We start from the raw sequence: 25,962 nt of genomic DNA, 5'->3' as shown, positions 1-25,962 counted from the left end.
TTTAATTTTTATATATTTGAATGCCAATGTTCATTTGTGATTGCTTATACTCTTCAAAACAAAAACCATAATTTTTTCAATCATTTCATCAATATTTTATTTTTTGCTAGCTTTTCAATTTTTCCTTTTTATTTATTTCACTATAAATATGACATAGTCATTGACAGTCAAGATGGTAGGCTGAGCACACTGCAAGCAAGCTCCCCTCTCCCCAAAGCCCCACAAGTAACACAAAAGCCGTTTAAAAAAAAAACACCTAAGGCTTCCCTGGTGGCGCAGTGGTTGAGAGTCCGCCTGCCGATGCAGGGGACGCGGGTTCGTGCCCCGGATCAGGAAGATCCTACATGCCGCGGAGCGGCTGGTCCCGTGAGCCATGGCCGCTGAGCCTGCACGTCCAGAGCCTGTGCTCCGCAACGGGACAGGCCACAATAGTGAGAGGCCCGCGTACCGCAAAAAAAAAAAACACCCCAAAAAAACTATAATCAAAAGAAAGCAAGATATGGTCTTAGTCAATCACTGAAAGATGTAAGGCTGACAGAATCAGCTTAAAGAAGGAAACCACAGTGCTATACACCCAGAGTAGAGGGCTACTGCAAGTGATCTGAACAGCCCTCAGAGTAAACTAAGCCCAGAGGTGGAAGACAGCAGAAAGAACAGAAATAATTTATGGAATTTACAGGGGGTAGCATGGAAGTTACAAAGCAGGTCAACCTCTCCCACCATTTACCATTTTGGTTCAAGCATTATAGAACAGAGGTACATAATTTGCTCCTAGATGGGAACAGTGGCATCAAACAAGAAAGGTGTCACTCCCCAGGTAGGAACAATGAGTATAAACCCTTGGATCAGAAAGACAGGACACAGCCCTGGGTGGATATTAAATCCCAGGAAAAAGAGGGGACAGACACTAAAGAAGTCTGGCAATTGGTACGCTCTATCTCATTGCACATTCCATCTCTACCCACAGTCAGTGGAGACCTGCTGCAATAAACATATGTAACACTCACAGGAAGGCTAACAAGGGCTCTCAAATAAAGGTGAATGAGCACAAAACCAAGACTCAAACATGAAAAAGTTATTAATGTGACAAGCAGAACTCGTACCCAAAGAAAGACAGTTGACAAATTAAATAGAATAAAACCTTAGATTAGGTACAATTACTGTCCTGAGATATGCAAGATGATAATACATTTATTTTAAAAGAAATAAATTGGAACTCTTAGAAGTTAAATTTTGATCATTTAAATAAAAAAACTAGTTAAGGTCTGAAAAAAATAAAGAACAAATTAAATTAGTAATCTAAAAAATGGAGCCAAGAAATGCATCAGAATATGGTATAGAAGGAAAAAGAGGTGGGAAGCATTTTAAGAAGTTAAGATATAAAAGGGGATTGAGCAACAACTATCAAAATGCCACCTGCCTTTTTTGTAGAAACGGACAAGCTAATCTGAAACTTCATACAGAAACACAAGGAAACCAGAAAACCAAAACAATCTTGAAAAAGAACTAAATTGGAAGACTCACATTTCCTGGTGTTAAAACTTACTAAAAAGATATAGTATTCAAAACTGTAGTCCTGGCATAAGGATAGACATGTATATTAATGGGACAGAAATTGAAGGGTCTACAAGTAAACCCATGTATCTATGGTCAATTGATTTTTTTTAACATCTTTATTGGAGTGTAATTGCTTTACAATGGTGTGTTAGCTTCTGCTTTATAACAAAGTGAATCAGCTATACATATACATATACCCCATAGAATAGACTTATGGTCAATTGATTTTTTTTTTTTTTTTTTGGTCAATTGATTTTTGACAAGGGTGACAAGACTACTCAACGGGGAAAGCATAGTCTTTTCAACAGATGGCCCTGGGACAACTAGATATACTTTAAAACCTAGAATTCTGTATCTACTCAAACTCTCAGTCAATTGTGGGAGTGAAATTAAGACTTTTTTTTTTTGGCTCTGCTACATGGCTTGCAGGATCTTAGTTCCCCGACCAGGGATCAAATCTGTGCCCCCGGCAGTGGAAGTGCAGAGTCCTAATCAGTGGATGGCCAGGGAATTCCCAAGACATTTTTGAATGTACAAGGACACAAAATTTTTGCTTCCCTCAGAGTTCTAGTGAACGAATTACTCAAAGATATACACCTGGAATTTAAAAAAATAATCCAAGAATAATAATCAAGGTATAAGAAAAGAGTAAGCAGAGAAATCAGTAAAGTAAGTTTAAATAAGTGCTGACTGGAAAACAAAACAAAACACAAAAGCTTACTAACATTCAAAACCGTAATCTCAGTGATACCGAAAGGAGTAATTATGAGGGTAAGAACAAGGGCTGGAGAAGGGAAACCAGGTGAATGGTAAAGTCCTTGTCTTGTTCAGAAGAAAGATATAGAAAGTGATTAATACAGATACTGATAGAAAATATAAATTTAAGTATTATGTAAAAAATTTAAGATGGCTTCACTCCAAACATTTAAAGAAGACACAAATTCTTTCAGAGAATAGAGAAACTCATTTATGAAACTAGTAGAACCCTGATATCAAAGTCTGATAAAGACATTAAAGATCATTACAGGTCAACATCCTTTATAAACATAGGCACAGAAATTCTAAACAAAATATTATCAAAGTTACATAAAAAGAATAATACATCATGGCCAAGTGAAATTTGTTCCAAAATTGTGAGGCTGTTATAACGTTCAAAAATCAGTATAATTCACCACAAAAACAGAATAAAGAGAAAAACTATGCAATCATCTCAATAAATGCAGAAAAAGCATTTGATAAAATTCAACACCAAGCCAACTGGGGGAAAAAAGAAATTTATGCTTACACAAAACCTTGTACGTAAATGTTCATAGAGGGACTTCCCTGGTGGCGCAGTGGTTAAGAATCACCTGCCGATGCAGGGGACACAGGTTCGAGCCCTGGTCCAGGAAGATCCCACATGCCGCAGAGCACCTAAGCCCGTGCACCACAACTACTGAGCCCGCGCTCTAGAGCCCGTGCTCCACAACAAGAGAAGCCACAGCAATGAGAAGCCTACGCACCGCAACAAAGAGTAGCCCCCGCTCACCGCAACTAGAGAAAGACCACGCGCAGCAACGAAGACACAACACACCCAAAAATAAATTTTTTTTAAAAAGATAAATAAATAAATAAATGTTCATAGAAAGTTCATTCATAATAGCCAAAACCTGGCAACAACCTTCCAATGAATCAGAATGGGTAAATGAACAGTAGTTCATCCACACCATGGCAGACTACTCAGTTATCAATGAACTAACAATTGATGGGGGCAATAACTTGAATGGCTCTCAAGGGAATTATGCTGAATAAAGAAAGCCAATGTCAAAAGGTTACATGATTCCACTTATATAACATTATTGAAATCACAAAATTATAGAGACGGAGAACAGATTAGTGGTTCCCAGGGGCTTGCCAGGGGGAGGTGGCTATGCCTAAACAAGGGCACATGAGGGGCCCTTGTAAATGGGTCTGTTCCATATCTTGTCTAGGGGGCCATGCAAATCTATACATGTGATAAAATTACACAGAACTCAATACAAACACATGCACAGACACACACACAAATTAATGCATGTAAAACTAATGAAATCTGAGTAAAGTAAGTTGATGGTATTAATGTCAATTTCCTGGTTGTGTCACTGTGCAGTAGTAACAAGATAGCATCTGGGAAACTGGATGAAGGGTGTATGAATCTCTCTGTATTATTTCTTACAATTGCATTATAAATCTACAATACCTCAAAGTAAAAAGTATGAAAAATTAAATAAATAAAAACCAAAATGCAGAGGAAAAAAACCTATGTTGATATGGGGCAGATTGCATTCAAAATGATATATCTGAAACAATTATGAATATTTTAACAATTAGAACTATTGATAGAGAACATGATCTAAGAATTCTGGTTTAGGTGATATGGTCCTACTGCATTATACAATTCAGAATTTCAAAAGAATTTCAGAAGAGAAGCAAATTAACACTGTATTCAGAATCACTGCACAGTTGTGCAGACTGCTTACTGCACGAGAGCTCCATGCCAAGTGGCTAAACTGGGACTAAAATCCAGCCTGCACTTTGCTGCCCACTGTACTCACAGAACTATGTCTACATGCACCATGGCACACTTTGGGCTGGCAGGGACCAACTTGTTAAGTGAATGACTTTCTTTTAAACATAAGAGAAATAACATTTATTGAGTATCTATTCCTAGCACTTATATACACTCATTTTAAATTTCTGCCTTTGCCTTTCAAAATAAGATCTGAACCCATATCTTAGTTCTTCTGTGCTGCTCGTGTATAGAGTATTCCTCAGGAGGCTTCGGTTCTGTCTCAAATCCTTTTTGAAACAAAGTGGTGTATAAATTAATACAAACCAAAATATGAATTACAGTACAATATTGTACTGTGTTATGGCTTAATTAGTCATGGCATTATATATATGTATGTTTATGTGTGTGAAAACAGCTGCATTCCTTAATAAAAATACTGTTCCAAGAACTCAATTAAATCCTCACCACAACTCTTAGATAAAATTATGATCCCCAATTTACAGATTAGAAAACTAAGACATAGAGAGATTAAGTAATTTGACCAAGGTCACTTTGCTAAGTAAGCAAGTAAAAACTCTGGGATTCAAACCCATGCAGTTTGGATCCAAATCACTCTTAACCACTCACAATAATGCTCATAGTCACAATTCAATTTGGCACCTGAAAAAGTATGTCTGACCGAGGCACTTGATAAATACTTATTAAATGAATGAATGCTATGGCAGTAATTCTCAACCAAAGGTACATTCTCCCAACTCCCTAAAGAAGTTGCTCTCCTCTCCCAGGATTCTGGTATTATTCTCCATTATACAGTCATCCCTTGGTATCCACTGGGGATTGGTTCCAGGACCCCCAAGGATACCAAAATCCTAGGATGCTCAAGTCCCTTCTTCTATAACATAGCTAAGTGTTTCCACACAACCTACTCGCACATTCTCCAGTATACTTTAAATCCTCTCTAGATTACTTATAATACCTAATACAATGTAAATGCTATGTAAGTAGTTGTAAATACAATGTAAATGATCTGTAAATAGCTGCTGGAGTGCAGCAAATTCAATTTTTGCTATTTGGAACTTTTATTTTCCCCAAATATTTTTGATCCGAGGTTGGCTGAATCCATGAATACGGAACCCGCGAATACAAAGAGCCAACAGTATCATTATACTGCCACTTAATTAAGAATAAAAACCAGGGACTTCCCTGGTGGCACAGTGGATAGGACTCCACGCTCCCAATGCAGGGGCCCTGGGTTCGATCCCTGGTCAGGGAACTAGATCCCACATGCATGCCACAACTAAGAGTTTGCATGCTACAACTAAGGAGCCTGTGTGCCACGACTAAGGAGCTGGCGAGCTGCAGCTAAGGAGCTGACAAGCCTCAACTAAGGAGCCCATGTGCCACAACTAAGGAGCCCGTAAGCCACAACTAAGACCTGGTGCAACCAAATAAATAAATAAATATTTTTTAAAAAAAGGAATAAAAACCATAGTAAGTCATAGCCTATCACAGACTTCTTTCCTCCTATAAAAATGAAGTAAAAAAAAAAAAATGAAGTAATCACAGCACACTGAGAGACATCTTCAAATCTTAAGATATTCTTTGTCATTTTGGTTTATATCATTAGTTATTAAAGTATGACTTTACTGAAAAAACAGCCTTGTAGGGTGAGTAGTTTTGTCTTTGGGGGAGGGAGAGAGCACAGGAGGAGTTGTATCAGGCTCAAACTGTTCCAAAAGGCAGATGTGATACTGAAACCACTGTTCATAAATGACTGAATTCTAAGTTATACTATCCTTCCTTAGAAATAGTAAAAACAAAAGAGGCTAAAAATTTTACAGATTAAAAATTAATCAAAAAGTATTATAATTCATAAACCTATGTTAGATTAAAATATTAAATCGGGACTAACAAACAAAAATTCTAGGAATACTCCTGACTTAAAATAGCGCCATCACATTCCTAATGTTTATGAATGGCTGCCAAGACTTTGAAATAAAGTTTTAAATAAAAACCCCACCCTTTGGGACCAGTTTCATCTTTTGATAAGAAGAATTAACTATAAACACACCACAAACTATATGTATACTAGATGGTCTCTAAAGCTCTAAAAATTCTACAATTTTCAGTGGAATCAAAAATGCTCTAAGAATCTTAGAACTTACCCAGTGCAATGGTTCCTGAGATGCTGACTAGATGGCTCGTTGCAAGCTTATTAAAAAATATAAAAATAAAAACAAAAACAAAAAAAGCAGATTACCAGGTCCATCCCAGTAGGTCTGGTATATTAACTTTGGTAGGGAATTGGGTTCTATTGAGACTAATAAGAATTATTGGCTCTCTTCCCAGAAAAATGCACATATATGCTCACAATTTTACATATGATATAATCCTCTGAAGACTATTCACAGACTTGTGAATTGAGGGACTCCAAGTTAAAAAATTAAAAGAATTTAACCCACAATGTTATAATTGTTTTCAAAGGGTAGTTAAATGGAAGAAGGAATAACCTTTTCCATATTCTACCAGAAGACACAACTGGGAGAAACTCATAAAGTTGCAGCTGAATTTAAGGCAACAATTAGAGCCAACAAATAATCTGACAGCTCTCTCCACAAATAGGCAGCCCATTAATTTAAGAGGTCAAAATAAGTAGACCTCTTTAAAATAGAGGTTAAAAAAAAAAGATTAGAGGTATTGTGGAAAGGATTCCCACACTGGGTAGAAGATAAGGCAAGATGACTTCCAATGTCTTTTTCAATTTTATGATTCTAAGGAATTTTAGAAGAGGGGAAAAGGGAAAAATAAAAAGTCAATCTTAAAACTTTTTTTTTTACTCCTTAGAGGTTGTTTTCCACATTTAAGATTAAAAGAAAAAGTCTGCATTTGCGCTCTATGTTACCTGTGTCGATGTGCCTGTCTTCTTTATTTTTTAATTGAAGTATAGTTGATTCACAATGTTGTGTTAACGTGTGCCTGTCTTGAAATGTAAACCACAGCCAAAGGATCTGTTTTTCTTAATTCAATATTGCCTCCTTCCTTTTTATCTCAAGCAGAACTTCATTAAAAAGCAAACAAAAAAAGCGTATAGAATATATCCTACAACCCTAGAAAATAACCCAATCAGTTTCTTTACTAACAACTATGTATTTGAATCTTAATTATACTGAAATAAAAATTTATAGTAATAATTCACTCAAAGAGCCAGACTACATTATTTGATCTTTTCTTGTTCCTGGATTTCTTGTACTCTATAACTTGAGTTTCCAGAGAATAACCTCTCTCCCCAAAAACATCCCTGAGAGACAGAGAAAAAAAAAAGACTATATACTGGGTGAGTATAGATGTAGGAGATTAAATATGAAAAATAGATTTTTAAATCAATACATTTTGGCAAAGCCTACTGATCTAAAATTTTGCAACCTCCCTCCTTCAAGGAGCACCAAAGATGGGTAGCTCTTTAGAGGTACAGAGTCCACGCTCTTTCTGCAAGTGAAACTGAGAAACTAAAGAGAAGGAAATCCATAAATTCTAATAGTTAAATGAATGTATCCAGAAATGTCATTTATTACTTTTACTATGCATTCTGTTCCTTGATTAAGACTAGAAAAGTGATCAGTTTTGAAAGTGAAGACACAGCTGTTCTATATGAACTCACTTTCCCTTCTCTCAGGTAGCCATTTTCTGTTGGCAACTGCAGTGTCTTCCTAAAAAAATACCTAGACTTGACCAAAGGCAATGAGAACTTGTGTTGGACTAAATCTGGCAAAAAGCAACAAAACATTCACTAAATAACAAAATTTTAATACCAGATATTTTTAAGAACTGTTTTTAAAAGTCTAATATTTAGAAACAAGCTATCCTGAGAAACTGAAAATAATCCTGTTATGTAAAAAGCAGAGGAGCCAATAAGAACATCTTAAATGCAAAACTAAAAGATGCCAGATATGAATACAGCCAAAGTACACATGATTTCTAGTAAGACATTTGCATGAAGCATTATATTCAGAAATAACAGCTATTCTTTTTTTTTTTTTTTTTTGTGGTACACGGGCCTCTCACTGTTGTGGCCTCTCCCGTTGCGGAGCACAGGCTCTGGACGCACAGGCTCAGCGGCCATGGCTCAAGGGCCTAGCTGCTCCGCAGCATGTGGGATCTTCCCAGACCGGGGCACAAACCCATGTCCCCTGTATTGGCAGGCGGACTCTCAACCACTGCACCACCAGGGAAGCCCCTGGAAATAACAACTATTTTTACTCAGAAACAAAAATTTCACAAGAACATTTACATTGAAGCATTTTTTCTATAAGTGCACAGATCAGTTTTGGACTTAAAATCATAATTGAAAAGATTTTGATGTAGCTTTAAGAAGTTATTTCTCTCCCTGAATGGTTTTCTCAGTGTTTTCTTTTGTATATGCACGTTATTAAAGCTAAATACATTACCTCTTTCTAAGGTACACAGTTCACATTATAAAATTCATATTCCTGCATCAAGTTTGTGTGTTTGTGTGTTTTAAGGAATTTATTTTATGTGACACCCAGATATCTGCGGTTGGCTTTGGTTTGATCAATTACACATCTGATTCAAATTAACTGAGTTGACAGTTTGCTGATGAAACCATATAGCAAGAACTACTGTGGGTAAAAAGGGAAACAACTTTTTCAAAAAGTACCTTTCAACTCCAATGACTATCTACCTCATTTTTTTTTTTTTGGCTTAATTACTTCTAATTTCACTATCTAGTCTTACAGACAAACTCAATGATCAAGCTTGGAGCAAATTCACTGACAGTATAGCATATATAAAAAGGAAGAGTATTAGATTGAGCTGAATTCTAAATGCAACAGGAAGCCACTAAGGATTCTGATCTTGGAAGCAATAATAGTTATGCTTTGGGGAGATTAATCTTGTTTCCGTATATAGAATGAAATAGGAAGACTGAGAATGACAAAAACATTACAGGTTTCCCCTGTTATCCTAAAGTAGAGTGTTCCTAATGAAACATTTCCTAAGTCGAAATGGTGTAATGCACAGAAGCAATTACCTTAATTACCTTTGTGCTAACCGATAAACAAAATAAACCCTGAAAAAGCACAGATGCCCGCAGACACAGTGCAAAGCTATACGGCTCGATGCTGAGATGATGAGTACAGTTCCCAGGGAAGGAGCTTGGCGAGGCCACTCATGCTGCTTGGGGTGCACCCTGCCTCTATAACAGCTAGCTGCAAAACAAACGCTGAACCAAGTTTTGCTTTTCACCTTTTTTATATAAAAGTGAAAATCCTCTTCAGATTTCTTTCAGTTAGTGAAAACAGATACTCTCTTAAAAATGAAGTGGCGTGGGCTTCCCTGGTGGTGCAGTGGTTGAGAGTCCACCTGCCAATGCAGGGGACGTGGGTTCGTGCCCCGGTCCGGGAAGATCCCACATGCGGCAGAGTGGCTGGGCCTGTGAGCCATGGCCACTGAGCCTGCACGTCCAGATGTGTCCGCAACGGGAGAGGCCACAACAGTGAGAAGCCCGCGTACCAACAAAAAAAAAAAAAAAAAGAAAGAAAGAAATGAAGTGGCATAAACCAAACTTTGTAAAAGCAGGGGATACCTGTATTAATATAGTCCTATTTGAGGCAGTGAAGGCCTGAACTACAGCAGAACTGGGAAAGACAGGCAACAGAGACGAGGACGGCACAGTGGTTAAAAGCATGGACTTTGGAACCATCCTGCTGTATCCAAATCCTGTATCCAAATCCTGGCTCTGTCCCTTGCTAGCTATATGGCCTTGGACAACAGCTTATCCTCTGGGTCTCAGCTTCTTTCTCTATGAAAAAGGGACGATAACATTACCTACTCCTCATTAGGTTATGAATAAATGTTTATAAAAGTGCTTAGCTAAGAATATTATTTGGGGATAAAGCACAAGGACTTAAAGACTAGCTGGATGGGAAAGCTGAGTAACATAAAGAGATAAACTATAAGTGTGAGTTTTTTAATTCTGTAACTTAAAGAAAATTTTAAAAACACAGATACTATGGGCTTCCCCAGTGGCGCAATGGTTGAGAGTCCGCCTGCCAATGCAGGGGACACAGGTTCATGCCCCGGTCCGGAAAGATCCCACATGCTGTAGAGCGGCTAGGCCCGTGAGCCATGGCCACTGAGCCTGCGCGTCTGGAGCCTGTGCTCCACAACGGGAGAGGCCACAACAGTGAGAGGCCCGCGTACTGCAAAAAAAAAACCCAGAAAACATAGATACTAAAGGGTAAGTTGGCAATATTTATCACTATGCATTGCACAATGCTTTTAAAGAGTAAAAGACCACAGACAATTTAAATATCTATCAATTGTGTGGCTGGCACCTTGCTGTACACCTGAAACTAACACATCATTGTGAATCAACTATACACCAATAAATTTTTTTTTAATTTGTGTGGCTGTTAAATTAGTGTACATCCATACAATGCAATACTTTCAGCCATTAAGAAGAAGCAGATCAATCTAAATGTGCTAATATAGAACAGTCCCCAGAATATATTTTCAGTAAAAAGAAAAAAAAGAGGAAAAAAGGGCAGGTGCAGAAAGAATACTTTATGTTCTACTCTAATTCGTTTAAAAATAAAGTCAACATACACCTATATGCATGTATATGCAAATTCTAATTCTGGCAAGATACACCAGAAACTAACAGATGATACCTCTGGGGAGAGACTAGAGAATCAAGGATCTAGGGAGAAAAGAGATTTTTGTCTCCCTTGTATACAATTTGATTTTATCATGTGTATGCAGTGTTTTTTAGTTAAAAAAATATTAATGAAAAAACAATGACAGGCAGGGAAGGTTGAGTTCAATAGTAAGAAATCATATTTACATATTTAAGTGAACATAATTTTATGTGTTCTACAAGTTTGCCCAGTATAGATTCTGGTAACAGTCTAATGATCTGGGGGTTCAAAGACACTAAAGGCTTTTTTTAAAAAAGATGGTCTTAAAAATAGCTCAGGGCTTCCCTGGTGGCGCAGTGGTTGGGAGTCCGCCTGCCGATGCAGGGGACGCGGGTTCGTGCCCTGGTCCGGGAGGATCTCACATGCCGCGGAGCGGCTGGGCCTGTGGGCCATGGCCGCTGAGCCTGTGTGTCCGGAGCCTGTGCTCCGCAGCGGGAGAGGCCACGGCAGTGAGAGGCCCGCATATGGAAAAAAAAAAAAAAAAAAAAAAAAAAAAAAAAAATAGCTCAGGGAGAATAAACAAAATGAACCTTAAAAAGTATACACGCTATTAAAAACTAGGCTGCATTTCAAAATTCTAAATTTTTATGTCAGTTTGTGATCTGAAATTCTGAATATGGTTTCCCATGTTACATATAGTTAGTAAGTCTCTAGGCCACCCCACAAAAGCCTACTATACCGACAATGATAACTACAGTACTGCAGTAATGGCAGTACAGAGTCCACCATTTTAAAACCTTATTTTACTCAAGTTCTCAGGCACATCTGACAAGGTGAGCTCTCCCTCCTTGGAACAATTTCTTCTCTTGGCCTTTGTGAAACCAAGCATCCCTGCTTTTCCTCCTATTTTACTGACCTTCCTCACTTGCTTCTCCTTTCCTTCTCACCTTCAAGAGTTATAGTCTTCTGCCGCTATTTCTATTTAATCTTTCTTGGTGATCTCACCTAATTCAGTGACTTTAAATACCATCTGTATGCTAAGAATTCCAAACTTTATATCCTGAGCCTCCACCTCTCCCTTGAGTTTGATTTATATATGAAGACTGCCTCCCTATATCCTCTACTTGGAGGTCAAACAGGCATCTCAAGCTTAACACAGCCAAAACAGAACTCTCAATTGACCCCTCACAATCCTGCTTCTCTCAGTCTGCTCCATCACATTTAATGACACCATCATCCATCAAGTTGCTCAAGACAAAAACTTTGGAGTCATCCTGATTCCTCTCTTTCCTTCATATTTCACAGTAAATCCTGTTAATGCTACTTTCAAAATATATCTCATACTCAATGACTTCTCACCACCTATACCACTGTACCCTACTCCAAACCACCATCATCTTTTTAGGAGACTACTGCAATACTTTTCTAAAGGGCCTTGATGCTTCACTTTTACCAATTCCCACAATCCATTCTCCACCCGGCAATCAGAGAGAGCTTTAAAAAATGTAAATCACATCACATACTCCCCTGCTTAAAACTGTCCAATAGCTCCCCTTCTTAGAATAAAGAAAGGTCACAAATTCAGTTTTAGACATGATAAAATTGAGGGGTAAAAGCCATATAAGTGCAGACATGGAGAAAGCAAGTATTTGGCCCTCAAGAGAGATCCGGGCAGAAGTTACAAAGTGACCCTACTTATTAGCATATGAATGAAAAAATGAAAACCATGGATTTGGAAGAGAATACCTAAAATAAGTTGAAAAAAGAAGGGCAGAGGCAAGGGACCAAGACTTGAGAACTCCAACAACTTAAAGGTCTGGTAAAAGAAAAAGGATCAACAAAGAAGACTAAGTATGAGAGGCCAGACACGTAAAAAGAAAACCAGACCTGATGCCAAGGAAGCCAAGGAAAAAGGACGTTTCAAAATGAAAAGAGATCAGGTAAGATGGAGACTGAAAATCAACCACTTTATTTGACAACATATAAGTCATTTGTGACTTTAGCAAGAGCTACTTCAAAGACAATGGGGAGATATGGCAATGAAGACAGCAACTCTCAGTCAATGCTTTCACGAACTTGGTTATGAAAGAAAAGGGAGAGACCAGAGATATAAAGCTTGAGAAAGCTCAAATGCTATAGGGATGATTTGATGGAGAGAATGAAGTTGAAGACACAGATAAGTGACAAAAATGTAAATTTTCTGAAAAGGCAGGAAGGGATGGAATCAAGGCACAGATGGAAGGATGCAACAACTATTCTGATAATACTAAACATAAAATTGTACTTGGAAAGAAAGTATTTGGAAAAACTACACAAAAATTGTATGTGCTAAATTTCTAGATTAAAAAAGTATATTAGACTTATGTAATGTAATGTAAAATAATCAAAACTCAATTCTTTTGCATGAATAACTATAGACATTGACAATTACTAACTCATTCAATAAACATTTAGTAAAAGTCTGCTATAAGTGAGGCAGTGTTCTAGTCTCTGCGGAAGGTGACAGAGAATAAGACATTATTTTTGTCTTTAAGAAGCCCATTGTTAGTAAGCAGATAAGTGTGAAAACAAATACTTGCAATTCAGTATAATTACTGTAATCTTTTGTATATAGAAAGGAAGGTGGTGACACAAAGAAGAGGCACAATAGCATGGACTGTGAAGTCCAACAGACTGGGTCTGAATCCTAACTCTGACATTTATTAGCTGTATAAACTTTGTGCAAGTTGTGTAGCTTCTCTCTAAGCCTCAGTTCCTCATCACAGAAGGGGATGAGAAAGTTAATTACCTCATAAAGTTATGAGAATTAAATAAATTAATACCTGCAAAACACCTTGAACAGAGGCAGACACACAGTAACTACTCAGTACAAGTAACTTATTTGTATTAAAAGAGAGAATAGAAAAAAAGCTGTATAAAGTATACTTGGGTAGGTCTTAGAAGACAGTAGGAGAATGGCAATCTAGGAAGAAAAACCGTTATGTGCAGAATCATGACACAGTGTGGTACTGCAGGAAACTGCAACTCAAAATAAAATCTCTCCCAACCTAACTTCTTCCAAGAATTTATGGCAACTAACGGCAAATAGATCTATAGCTGAAATATAAAATGAAAGACATAAATGGCGAGGCTGGAGAGGTAGAAGAGGACAGACAGAAAAGTTAGAGTAAAGAGGAAAAATTGACACGACTTTATGACCAATTGGATAAGGAGTGAACAAAAGAAAGGAATCTAATGTGATTCTCAGATTTCTGGCTTGATTCACTAAATTGATGAGGTAGCCATTAAATTAGAATAAGGAGCATAAAGGGAAGAACAGGTTTGGCAGGAAAGATAATGAAATTGTTTTCAGACATGCTGAATTTAAGGCACTCATCAGTCACTTGGGTGGCAATAGCAAACAGGCCAGGAAAAGAGGTCTGGATTGGAGACAGATTTGGATGTTGTCAGGATAGTAATGATGTCACCCAGGGGAAAACGTAAGAATAAGGAGGGAAACAAACAAACTAACATATACTCTTGGATGTCAATACTAAGGGACAGATAAAGAAAAACTAATGAGAAATTCAAGCAATAAAAAGGATAACTAAGAGCTCTTTAGTAACTAAGAGCTCTTTAGAAATACAGACGTGTCTAGTTATGTATTCCCAGGCTTTAGTACAGGAGGTAGTCAAAATCAAAATCTAGAGAAACTGGGTAGGATGAAGACTAAGAGATACTAATGGATTTGTCAGTTAGGAAGTTATTACCTTACCAAGACCACTTGAGTAGAATGATGCAGGTAGAAGTGAGACTGCAATAGACTGAAGAGGAAAAAAAGAAATTAAACAAGAGAGTCTGTTCTTTCTGAAAGCTTGGCTGTGAAGAAAAGAAGTAAAATAGCACATCAACTAGAAAAAAGCCTAAAAGGTTATTAATATGATAAATTGAGAAGAAACAGATTCTACTTGATAAAATAACAGAAAACATAAATAAGTGTTTATGAGTAAAACATTTAAATACAGAACAGCTTTAGGAGAATCCCAAGTTGCTACTAGTAATATGTACTTATTTATATTGTATTAAATAAAACACAATTCACTGATAAAGAACTAAAAGGAAAGCAAAATATCAAAATGTTGACACAGTTGTCTTTATGTGGAATTACTATAGATAATTTTCCCCTTGTTTCAAGTTTTCAATATTTTCCAAATTTTAATAATGAGCTTGTATTCCTTTTTTTAATCAAAGTATAGTTGATATACAATATTATATATTTTACAGATGTACAATATAGTGACTCACAATTTTTAAAGATTATAATCCATTTATAATTATTATAAAACATTTGCTATATTCCCCATGTTGTACTATATATCCTTGTAGCTTATTTTCTACCTAATAGTTTCTTAATCTCCTACCCCTATATTGCCCTTCCCCACTTACTTCTCCCCACTGGTACCCACTAGTTTGTTCTCTGTATCTGTGTCTGCTTCTTTTGCTTTATTCACTAGTTTGAGGTGTTTTTTTAGATTCCACATATAAGTGATATCATACAGTATTTGCCTTTCTCTGTCTGACTTATTTCACCTAGCACAGTGCCCTCCAGGTCCATCGCATGTTGCTGCAAATGGCCAAATTTCATTCTTTTTTATGGCTGAGTAGTAATCCATTGTATATATAAGCCACAACTTCTTTATCCATTCATCTGTTGATGGACACTTGGGTTGTTTCCTTATCTTGGGTATTGTAAATAGTGCTGCTATGAGAGCTTGTATTCCTTTTATAGTGGTGGTGGTAGGAGGTGGAAGACAATAAGCTTTACCAAAATTAATGATACTTCAGGAGAAGAAAAGACTTAAGTGATTCTAACTTGAGGAAGATAGATAATAGAGAAAGATGAAATATTAGCAGGCAGAGAGCAGAAAAGAAATGGAAGGAAAAAAATAAAACCAATGCAGAAATGAAATCTTCATTGTAAGTAGCACAAAAGAGTACAAATACTGTTGAAAACACAGTAAAGGACCTGGACAACAGGACTGAGAAAGGCAAGCAAGATATAACCTAAATGGGAAGGAAATCCAAAAAAGAGGGGATATATGTATAAGTATAGCCAATTCTCTTTGCTGTACAGTAGAAACTAACACAACATTGTAAAACAACTATACTCCAATAAAAATTTTTCTTTAAATACTGTTTTCACCCCCCCAAAAAAAGATATAAACAAACTCTGAAAACCATAAAACATTGTTGAAAGAATTAAAGAAGATCCAAATAAATGGGAAAACATCCCATGTTCAGGGATTAGAGGACTTAACATTATTAAGATGGTGGTATCTCCAAACTGATGTACAGATTGAACACAATCCCTATGAGAACGCCAGCTGAGTTCTTCATACAAATTGACAAGGTGATTCTCAAATTTATATGGAATTGCAAGGGACCCAAAATAGCCAAAACAAACCTGAAAAAGAATAAAGTAGGAGAGTGACTTCCCTGGTGGCGCAATGGATAAGACTCTGTGCTCCCAATGCAGGGGGCTGGGGCTCAATCCCTGGTCAGGGAACTAGATCCCACATGCATGCTGCAACTAAGAATTCACATGCCACAACTAAGGAGCCCTGGAGCCACAACTAAGGAGCCAGCGAGCTGCAACTAAGACCCGGTGCAACCAAATAAAAAATAAATATTAAAAAAACAAAAAGAATAAAGTAGGAGAACTCACATTTTCTGTTTCAAAACTTGTTCCAAAGCAACAGTAACAGAAGCAGTGTGGTACTGGCACATGGACAGATATTATAGATTAATGGAATCAAGAATCCAGAAATAAACTTACACATGTTTAAAGTCAACTGATTTTCAACAAGAATGCCAAGACCATTCAATGGGGGAAAGAACAGTCTTTTCAACAATGGTGCTGGCACAACAGGACAGTCAGTTAAGATAACCTTTACCACAAATCAAACATAAAAACTAACTCAAAATGAATCAAAACATAAGTGTTAGAGCAAAACTATAAAACTCTTAGAAAAAAACAAAGGGGTGAGTTCTTCATGACCTTGGATTTGGCAAAGGATTCTTAGATATGACACCAAAAGCAAGAGCAACAAAAGAAAAAAAATAAGATAAATTGGACTTCATCAAAATTTAAAACTTTCATGCTTCAAAGAACACAATTAAGAAAGTGAAAAGAGGGGCTTCCCTGGTGGCGCAGTGGTTGGGAGTCCGCCTGCCGATGCAGGGGACATGGGTTCGTGCCCCGGTCCGGGAAGATCCCACATGCCGCGGCAGCGGCTGGGCCCGTGAGCCATGGCCGCTGAGCCTGCGCTCCACAATGGGAGAGGCCACAGCAGTGAGAGGCCCACGTATCGCAAAAAAAAAAAAAAAAAGAAAGTGAAAAGACAACCACAGAACAGGAAAAGACAACCACAGAACAGGAAAAATATTTGCAAATCATATACCTGATAAGGGACTCGTACCTAAAATATACAAAGAGCTCTTACAATTCAATAATAAAGACAAATAATCCAATTAAAAATTGAGCAAAGGATCTAATAGACATTTCTCCAAAGACATACAATTAGTCAACAAGCACATGAAAAGATACTCAATGTCAACCATACCTCAAAAAAAAAAAAACAGAAAGAAAGGAAGAAAGCAGGAAAGGAAAGGAAAGAAAAAGAAAAAGTGCTTGACATCATTAGACATCAAGGAAATGCAAATCAAAAACTACAATGGGATGCCACTTCATTCCCACTAGGATGACTGAAATCAAAAAGTCAGATAACAACAAGTGTTGACAAAGATGTGAAGAAACTGGAACCCTCTTATACCACTGGTAGGGATGTAAAATTCCAGCCACTTTGGAAAACAGTTTGACAGTCCCTGAAATGATTAAACATAGAGCACAGAGTTACTAAATGACCCAACAATTCTATACCTCAGTATATACCTAAGAGAAACAAAAACGTACCTCCACACACAGATCTGTACACAAATGTTTACAGCAGCATTATTCATAATAGACAAAAAGCAAAAACAATCTATATTTCCATCAATGGATAAACAAAATGTGGTATATATCCATACAATGGAATATTATTTAACCAGAAAAAGGAATGAAGTACTGATACCTGCATCAAATGAATAAACTTTGAAAATAGTATGGAAAGTGAAAGAAGGCAGTCACAAAAGACTCTATGATTCCATTTATATGAAAAAGTCCCTAATAAGGAAATCTACAGAGACAGTAGACTATGGTTGCTTAGATCTGGGATAGTGGGTAGGAGAGGATGGGACAGGAGGATAAGGGAGTGACAGCTTAAAGGACATGGGGCTTCTTCTTGAAGTGATGAAAATGTTCTAAAATTGACTGTGGTAATAATTCCACAAATCTGAATATACTGAAACCCACTGAATTGAACACTTTAAACGGTGAATTGTATAGTATGTGAAGTGTATCTCAATAAAGCTACTAAAACCACAGGAATGAAATGTTAAAGTTTAAAAGGATTAACCACTATTGTGCCAAAGAAATTAAATAAATAATTGAACTGCAAAATATTTAGAAAATAACTACAAGAAGCCTACAACCTACAAGACACAACTCAAGTAGTATTCAGGAAAAAACTCATAATTTAAACACTTAGAAAGAATGAAAAGAACATTAAGCAACTAACATAAGAATACAGAAAAACCACCACAAAATAAACTGAAGGAAACCTAAAGGAAGGATTTAAAACATGAAAGAAAAAATAAATAAATAAGAAAAGAGAAAAATAATGGAACTAATTTTTTTAAAAATCCAAGAGTGGGCTTCCCTGGTGGCTCAGTGGTTAAGAATCCACCTGTTAATGCAGGAGACACGGGTTTGAGCCCTGGTCTGGGAAGATCCCACATGCCATGGAGCAACTAAGCCCATGCACCACTACTACTGAACCTGTGCTCTAGAGCCCACAAGCCACAACTACTGAGCCCGCAAGCCACAGCTACTGAAGCCTGCGTGCCTAAAGCCGGTGCTCCGCAACAAGAGAAGCCCCTGTAATGAGAAGCCCGTGCACCACAACCAACAGTAGCCCCCGCTCACTGCAACTAGAGAAAGCCCGTGCACAGCAACGAAGACCCAACACAGCCAAAAGTAAATAAATAAATAAATTTATTAAAAAAAAAAAATCCAAGAGCTGGTTCTAAACAAAAACAAACCAAAAAAAGGGCAAGGCCTCACATGTACAAAATAAGAAGTGATAATGAGTAAAGTGATAATGTAGTCACAGACACAGGAAATTTTTTTTTTAATCGTTAAAGAGTATCTTGCCCACTTCACACAAATAATTTTGAAAACTTAGATGAAACGGATTATTTTCTAGGATAAGTTAGCAAATCTTCCTCTCAAAGATATAAACTATAAGCAGTCGAATTATCATAGAAGGAGATAATTGTCAAAGAGCAATTCTCCCCCCAAAATACTCAAGGTCCAAGTAATTTCACAGGCAATTCAACCAAATCTTTAACTTCAATGCCATTTAACTGGACAGGGAAAGAAAAAAGCATAGAAAAAGAAAGAAAAGTTTGAAATTACTTTTATGAAAGTGGCATAATCTAACAAAGATAAAATACATAAAAGAAAACTACAATGCAATTTAGCTTAAGAAGAATGATGCAAAATTTCTAGATAAAGTTTAGCAAATAGAACCCAGCAGCACATTTTAAAATAATAATACACAATAACAAAGTGAATTGATTCAGGAAAGCAAGGATGGTCCAGTAATAGTAAATCTACTAGTACAATTCACCACAATAGTAACCAAAGGAAAAAAATTACATAATTCCCACAGAGTCTAAATTTTCCTTCCATATTTTAAAAAATCTTAATAAAATGGTAAGAGCTGACTACTTTAACATAATATTTGTACTTCAACCTAAAGTCAGGTCTAATCTTAACAGGAAAGCACTAAAAAAAAAAACTCGAATTGGGGCTTCCCTGGTGGTGCAGTGGTTGAGAGTCCGCCTGCTGATGCAGGGGACACGGGTTCGTGCCCCAGTCCGGGAAGATCCCACATGCCGCGGAGCGGCTGGGCCCGTGAGCCATGGCCACTAGGCCTGCGCGTCCGGAGCCTGTGCTCCGCAACGGGAGAGGCCACATCAGTGAGAGGCCCGCGTACCGCAAAAAAAAAAAAAAAACTCGAATTGATGTCAGGAATAAGGCAAAGATCCACTACTATCTTATTGTTTAATATTTTTGGAAAGTACTAGCCAAATCAATTGACAAAAGAAAGAAATAAGTATAAAAGCTGGAAAGGAGGAGATAAAATTATCTTTACTTGGTAATGATACGATTATTTAGCTGCGAAACCCTAGAAAAACAACTAGGAAACCATTACAGATAGTATGAGAATTCCAAAGGTGGCCAGGTACAAAATTAATACTCAGAAATTAATAGCATGACCATATTCAAACAACAAGATAAAAGACATAATAGCAATAGAAACCCCATTTACAATAGCAACAAAAAAGATAAAACACCAGGAATAAACATAAAAGAAATGTGAAAGGTCTACATGAAAAAAACTTTAAAATGTTATAAGGGCTACAAAAGAACTCTTGAACAACAAGAAATGAATGTACACCCTGTTCCTGAACAGGAGACTGAACCTCAAAAAGATGTCAATGATCTCTAAATCAGTCTACAAATATAATGCAGTATCAATAAAAATACCAAAAGATGGGGGAGGGGAGCTCGATAAACTAATTCTAAGTTTTACAGAACAAGCAAAGAATATTCAGGAAAACTCCAAAAAGTAGAATGAGAGAGGACTATAATCAAAGAATGGGGTCACTAGGTATAAATAGGTAAACTGATCAATGAAACACAATAAAAAGTCCAGTAAGAGTGCCAAATTATATGTAGGAACTAAGTACATCTATAGATAATATTTCAATACTGTGATAACTGGGTAGCAACCTAGAAGAATAGTAAATTCCTACCTGAATACTTTACATAACTTAAATTTTGTATGAATAACTTAACTTAAAAATAAATTATAAAATTACCAGGAAAAACACAAGAATTTTAATTTTAATTAGAAATAATATTGAAATAGGAAAGGCCTTTCTTATGACAAAAAAACCTAAAATCCAAAAAAAGATTAATAATTACAACTACAAAAAAACTTTAATTTCTGCTGAAAAAATATACTATAAACAAGGTTAAAAGCTAAATGAAACTGTGACAAATATCTGCAACACATAACCAAGGCAACTAATTTCCGTAAAACAGAGCTCCTATAAACAATATTAAACATCCCAGTAGAAAAATGAACAAAAAATATAACCAGATGAATAAGAATGATAAGCAGATGTTATAAATAAAGGAAACAAATATGGCTGTATGGTTCTTATACCTATTGAAAAGATGAAGAAAAATATACCTTTTAAATTGGCAATGTAAAAAAAGTTTAATAACCCACACCGTTACCAAAGGTATGGAAAGCCAGAACTCCAGCACCAATAGCGGAACACAAACTGGTACAACGTCTCTGAAGGGCAATTTGACAATATCTATCAAAATTTAAATAGCACATATCCTTTGACCCAGCAATTGTACGTCTAGCAATTTACTCTAAAGGGATATTAACTGTATCATCCTTTGGATTAGCAAGACTGTAAACGTTTTAAATGTCCATCCAAACAAAGAAATGTTACCATTTTTCTCCCCTCCTACACTCATTCACACACACACACACACACACACACACACACACACAAGCCAATTAGCTTGGGTCAAAGGAAGAAGGAAAATCTACCTTTTACCATTTGTACCATTTGTATCTTATATCATGAACATATATCACATTGAAAATTTTTAAGTTAAGATTTTCAGTATTATTTTTACCCAGCTTTACCAATTGTTATATTTTTCCTCCTCTTTGTCAGTTTTCCAGTTCCTACATTAGCAACAATGTTTAACTGTTTCTCCAAGAAACACACGGCATTTACTCAAATTCACACAGTTAAATCACAATAGTAATGTGGGTTCATTGTCCCCATGATCTCCTTGCCCCTGAGCTCTATACCTGCATACTTATTCTACAGAGAGCACTGTCCCTGTTCTTTACTGTGTATACGGAGATTATGAGTTAGGAGAAATCCAGGACTAAGAAGCTATGAATTTCTTGGCCTATGGGGCAAACACATAATCACTACTGTATTTTAGGAGACAGAAAAAAAGTAAGAAGCTGCTCAAACAAGGTTTCATGAAACATTATTTGTGCTGTCACCGTGGATGCAGAGTCTAGTCCACTATTTTTATGTTTAAGAAATTGATTGTATCCATTTGTCCAGAGTCAATGGGGCTACAGGGAATTGAACCACACTAACCAATCACATTCACAAGAACTTAGTTGCTTACACATAATGCCAATGTATTAATTTAGAATTTAAGAATATATATGTGTGTGTATGTATACATGTATATATACATATATATTTGATGTATATGTGTATATGTATATATAAAGAGTAGCAAATCATGCATATCAAGGAATCACACACAAATGGTAATATATGCCCAAGGAGAACCACATGATAGCATGAGTGTGTATAGGGAGAAAAGAACAAATAGAAGGTCAGAGAAGACTTCCCTGAAAAACACAGTGTGATCAAGCTGAGATCCAATGGAAAATAAGTTTAAAAAAAGAACAGGAGAGGGCTTCCCTGGTGGCACAGTGGTTGAGAGTCCACCTGCCGATGCAGGGGACACGGGTTCATGCCCTGGTCCGGGAAGATCCCACATGCCATGGAGCGGCTGGGCCTGTGAGCCATGGCCGCTGAGCCTGCGCATCCAGAGCCTGTGCTCTGCAACGGGAGAGGCCACAACAGTGAGAGGCCAGCGTACCGCAAAAAAAAAAAAAAAAAAAAAAAAGAACAGGAGGAGTAAGAGGGTTGCTGGATGATGGAATAGTAAGTACAATGGCACTGTGGCAGAAGGGAGCATGATCTAAGGAGGTAGAAAAAGATCAAAGAGCAAGACAACATGATGTAGGGTTATCTGGAGAGCTAGAGAGGGGCCAGACCATGCGGTGGCTTTTGGGCCATGTTAAGGACTTTTGCCTCATCTTAAGAGCGATGAAAAGCTAGTAAAGGGTTGTAAGCTGAGATGAGAACAGACTTGTGCTTGCAAAAGATTAGTGTGCTGTACACACTGCAGGGCAAGAGTAGAAGCAGGAAGACTGCTTAGAAAGCTGGTGCAGGAGACCTAAATCAGGGATGATGGCAGCATGGACTGCCACAAATAAAATAAATAGGACTTGGTGACTGATTACACCTGAAATGCAAGGAAGAGGAAACCCTTAAGGAGGATGCCCAAGTTTCAGGTGTGTATAACTGCAGGAATAAAGATGCTATCACTGAAAGAGAGAACACTCCAAGACCAGGTTGTTTTGATTTTGTTGTTTTGTTTCTTTGGGGGCTAGAGAGAGGGTAGATGTGCAAAAAAGTAAGAAAGGGTTCTGAGTGCCCAGTATCTGAAAATCTTGCTAGAGAAGGATGAAAAATGGAAAATGGGATTAGAATTCAAAGGCGGGAGAAAGTTAGCTCAAAAACTTATTATTTTTTAACCTCCATGGTCAGCCATAAAACAGGCCTAGAGATTTCTACCCCTCCCCATCACCTAAAATCTTTTTAAACATATCAAAATAAAATCTTTCAATCAAGGGGAGAGGTAAGGCTTAAAATGCAATACTTGTAAAAATAAAGAATTGGTGTGAAAGAATTTCAAAGTATATACTGAAACATCAGATGTTCTTAATTCTGAGAGTGAAGAGAAGACAGAGGCTTCCTACTTGGGAAAGGAAGAATTAAGTGCCAGTCAAGGAGAAAAGAAAGCAGAAAAGAAGAGCTGATGGTTCCACTGCATGAATTTTCACAGTTTAAACACATTTATCTTTACCTCTGGACAAATGGGTGTTCTTGGCCTTGTGTGCTAAGAGAATGCAGAGATAGCTCCACACCTAACCCCCTTTTCAGAAATTATGGCCTCCACTGCCATCAGGTGGTGGCAGTGAGGAAGTGCACCAACCAGTTTCTTCGAGCCCATATGAATGCCTGTATGAAGCCTATGGTATAATTAATCTAAGATCAAAGTCCTAAGATTGCAGTAGTAGAGGACAAACTGGTTATAGTCTTTGGTAACAGATTTATCTTCTAACCTGTCAATACACAAAAATGAAATGTTTTGCTATTAATTTGGGGTAAGAAAAAAAGATTTCTCCTTTTTTTCTTTTTCATGTTAAAGAGCATATATTTCGCAATTTTAAGAATACCCAGTCTGATACTATCATCTCAAATCCAACTTTTGGTGTATTATATATTTGACTAAAACTGCTTCACTGTTAATTTTAATGGCACATATAAATGGTGCATTTCTAGCATACATCAATAACCTTATCACAAACACAAGCAATTGTCTCATTGAATATGCAAAATTCCCTTTATCTTCAAATTAATCAAATAATAATTTTTTACTACTTGGAAGTACAAGGCATGGTAGTAAACACAATTCAAAAACCCTCATATTCTCAAAACTCATCAGCTAAACAAATATATCACTGATAAAATCAACTTCAATCTTATTCACAAAAAACATGGTGAAAGATTAACACACATTCTTGATAGTTCTCGTCATGGTAAAAATAAGCTTGCCCGATATAATATCTGACATTCTGGGCAGTACACCTTTATTCTACTATACTGAATATTCACTTACAAATGTAGTTCTTTAAATTTGCTGCACACACACATCGATTTGATTTGTCTGTCTTTCAAGTCATTTGAACACAAGGACACAAGGATAGGAAATCGTAGGCAAAAACGTGAAATAATCACACTGGGTACATTTTTCCAGTTCTCAATCAGCTGTTTTCATATGGTAGACACTGCATAATTTTGTCACTGAGTATATTCCTGATCTTCATTTTCTCCCATTAAAATCCATACACACTATCTATTCTGTCTCTGTACCTTCCAAAATATTAATAATTCAACTAGTTTTCCCTAATTCTCTTGGTTCTGTTTCCCACCCACCTCCCACCCACCCCACTTCCTCCTCCTTTCTTGTTTCAGAATGCCTAACTCTTACACACTCGAGGTGGGTTTTTTTACAAAAATCACTCTTTGGGATGCTCTTCCCTTTTCTCTCCTTAAAAATATTTCCCACAGATAGGCGCCAATGTCTTTCTTTTACAAGATCAAACTGCGGAAGAGGACGAGACTGGGAATCGAGTAAGCGAAACATTTGAGAATGTCAATGAGACAGCGGCCTCTCCTTTGAAAAGAAAACACAACTCTCAGCACAGACCTTTCAACAGAGCAAAAATACTTTTTATTTTCCGCTGTGTTCCTGTTCCCTCCCCGACCTCAAAGACACCTTTCCTTTTCTCTAAGCCCCAGTCGCTTTGCTATGCGTGGGGCCTGCCTTTCCTCCTCCCAAGGAAAAGAAAGACAGGGAGAAAAGAAAAGGTAGCAATCACCTTCCCGCCGCGCCCGCGAGCTGTCAGGATCGTGCCCTACGACTCACCTGGCAGGTGCGGCCGCCCGGAGAGTTGCACGAAGCGGTTGAGCTGGCCGGTCCCCCGACCCCCGCTGCCCCCACTGCCCCCGCCGGCCCCGCTACCTCCGCCGCTGCCGCCACCACCGCCTGCGGCGCCTCCTCCCCTCCGACGGTTCCTGTCCCAGCCCTGGGCGGCCGACATGACCCGCTAACGACGGCTGCAATCCGATCGCGGCAGCCCGTGGCCCGGCGGCACTAGCCGAGGCTCCTTCCTGGGCTCCTCAAGAGACCCGGGAGACAGGGGAAGGGGGAGCGCCCTGTCTCACCAGCGGCCAATGACTGACGGACTTGGTGACAGAGAACCAATGGCCAGTCGTCTTCTTGGTAGGTGGAGGGAGGCGGGGAGAGACGTGGTAACCATAGCTATGGCTAAAAAAAAAAGTGGGGGGAGAGAAAGGCAGAAGCAACCACTCATCACTCGCATCCACCGCGCTAAGCAAGACCGCGTCGTGGTGACTCCTGCGGGATCAGGCGAGCCAATCGAAGGCCGAGTGAGAGAGGCCACGCCTGCAGAGAGTCCCAGTGGCGACTCCAGGCGTGTCAGGATTCAGGAACGGGACGCGCACATAATACAGATATTTTGAGGCAGTACTGTGTTCTGCCAGCTTTACAGGCTGAGACCCCTTTCCCACACT

At 37.8% G+C, this 25,962-nt stretch overlaps 1 protein-coding gene across 1 annotated transcript in view; it reads right to left on the bottom strand.

Annotated features, from left to right (window-relative positions):
- Nucleotides 1-25,709, bottom strand: part of KLHDC10 (kelch domain containing 10) — a 53,675-nt gene extending 27,966 nt beyond the window's left edge. The window contains exon 1 of the mRNA XM_065884091.1: nucleotides 25,295-25,709. Coding sequence (XP_065740163.1) covers nucleotides 25,295-25,469 — 175 coding nt within the window. The 5' untranslated portion in view covers nucleotides 25,470-25,709. The remainder of the gene's footprint in view (nucleotides 1-25,294) is intronic.
- Between the last annotated feature and the right edge of the window lie 253 nt (nucleotides 25,710-25,962).

Source organism: Phocoena phocoena, chromosome 9 (genome assembly GCF_963924675.1).
Source record: "Phocoena phocoena chromosome 9, mPhoPho1.1, whole genome shotgun sequence".
Lineage (NCBI taxonomy): Eukaryota > Metazoa > Chordata > Mammalia > Artiodactyla > Phocoenidae > Phocoena > Phocoena phocoena.
The sequence above is the reverse complement of the archived record's forward strand: the minus strand, read 5'-3'. Positions and strand labels throughout refer to the sequence as shown.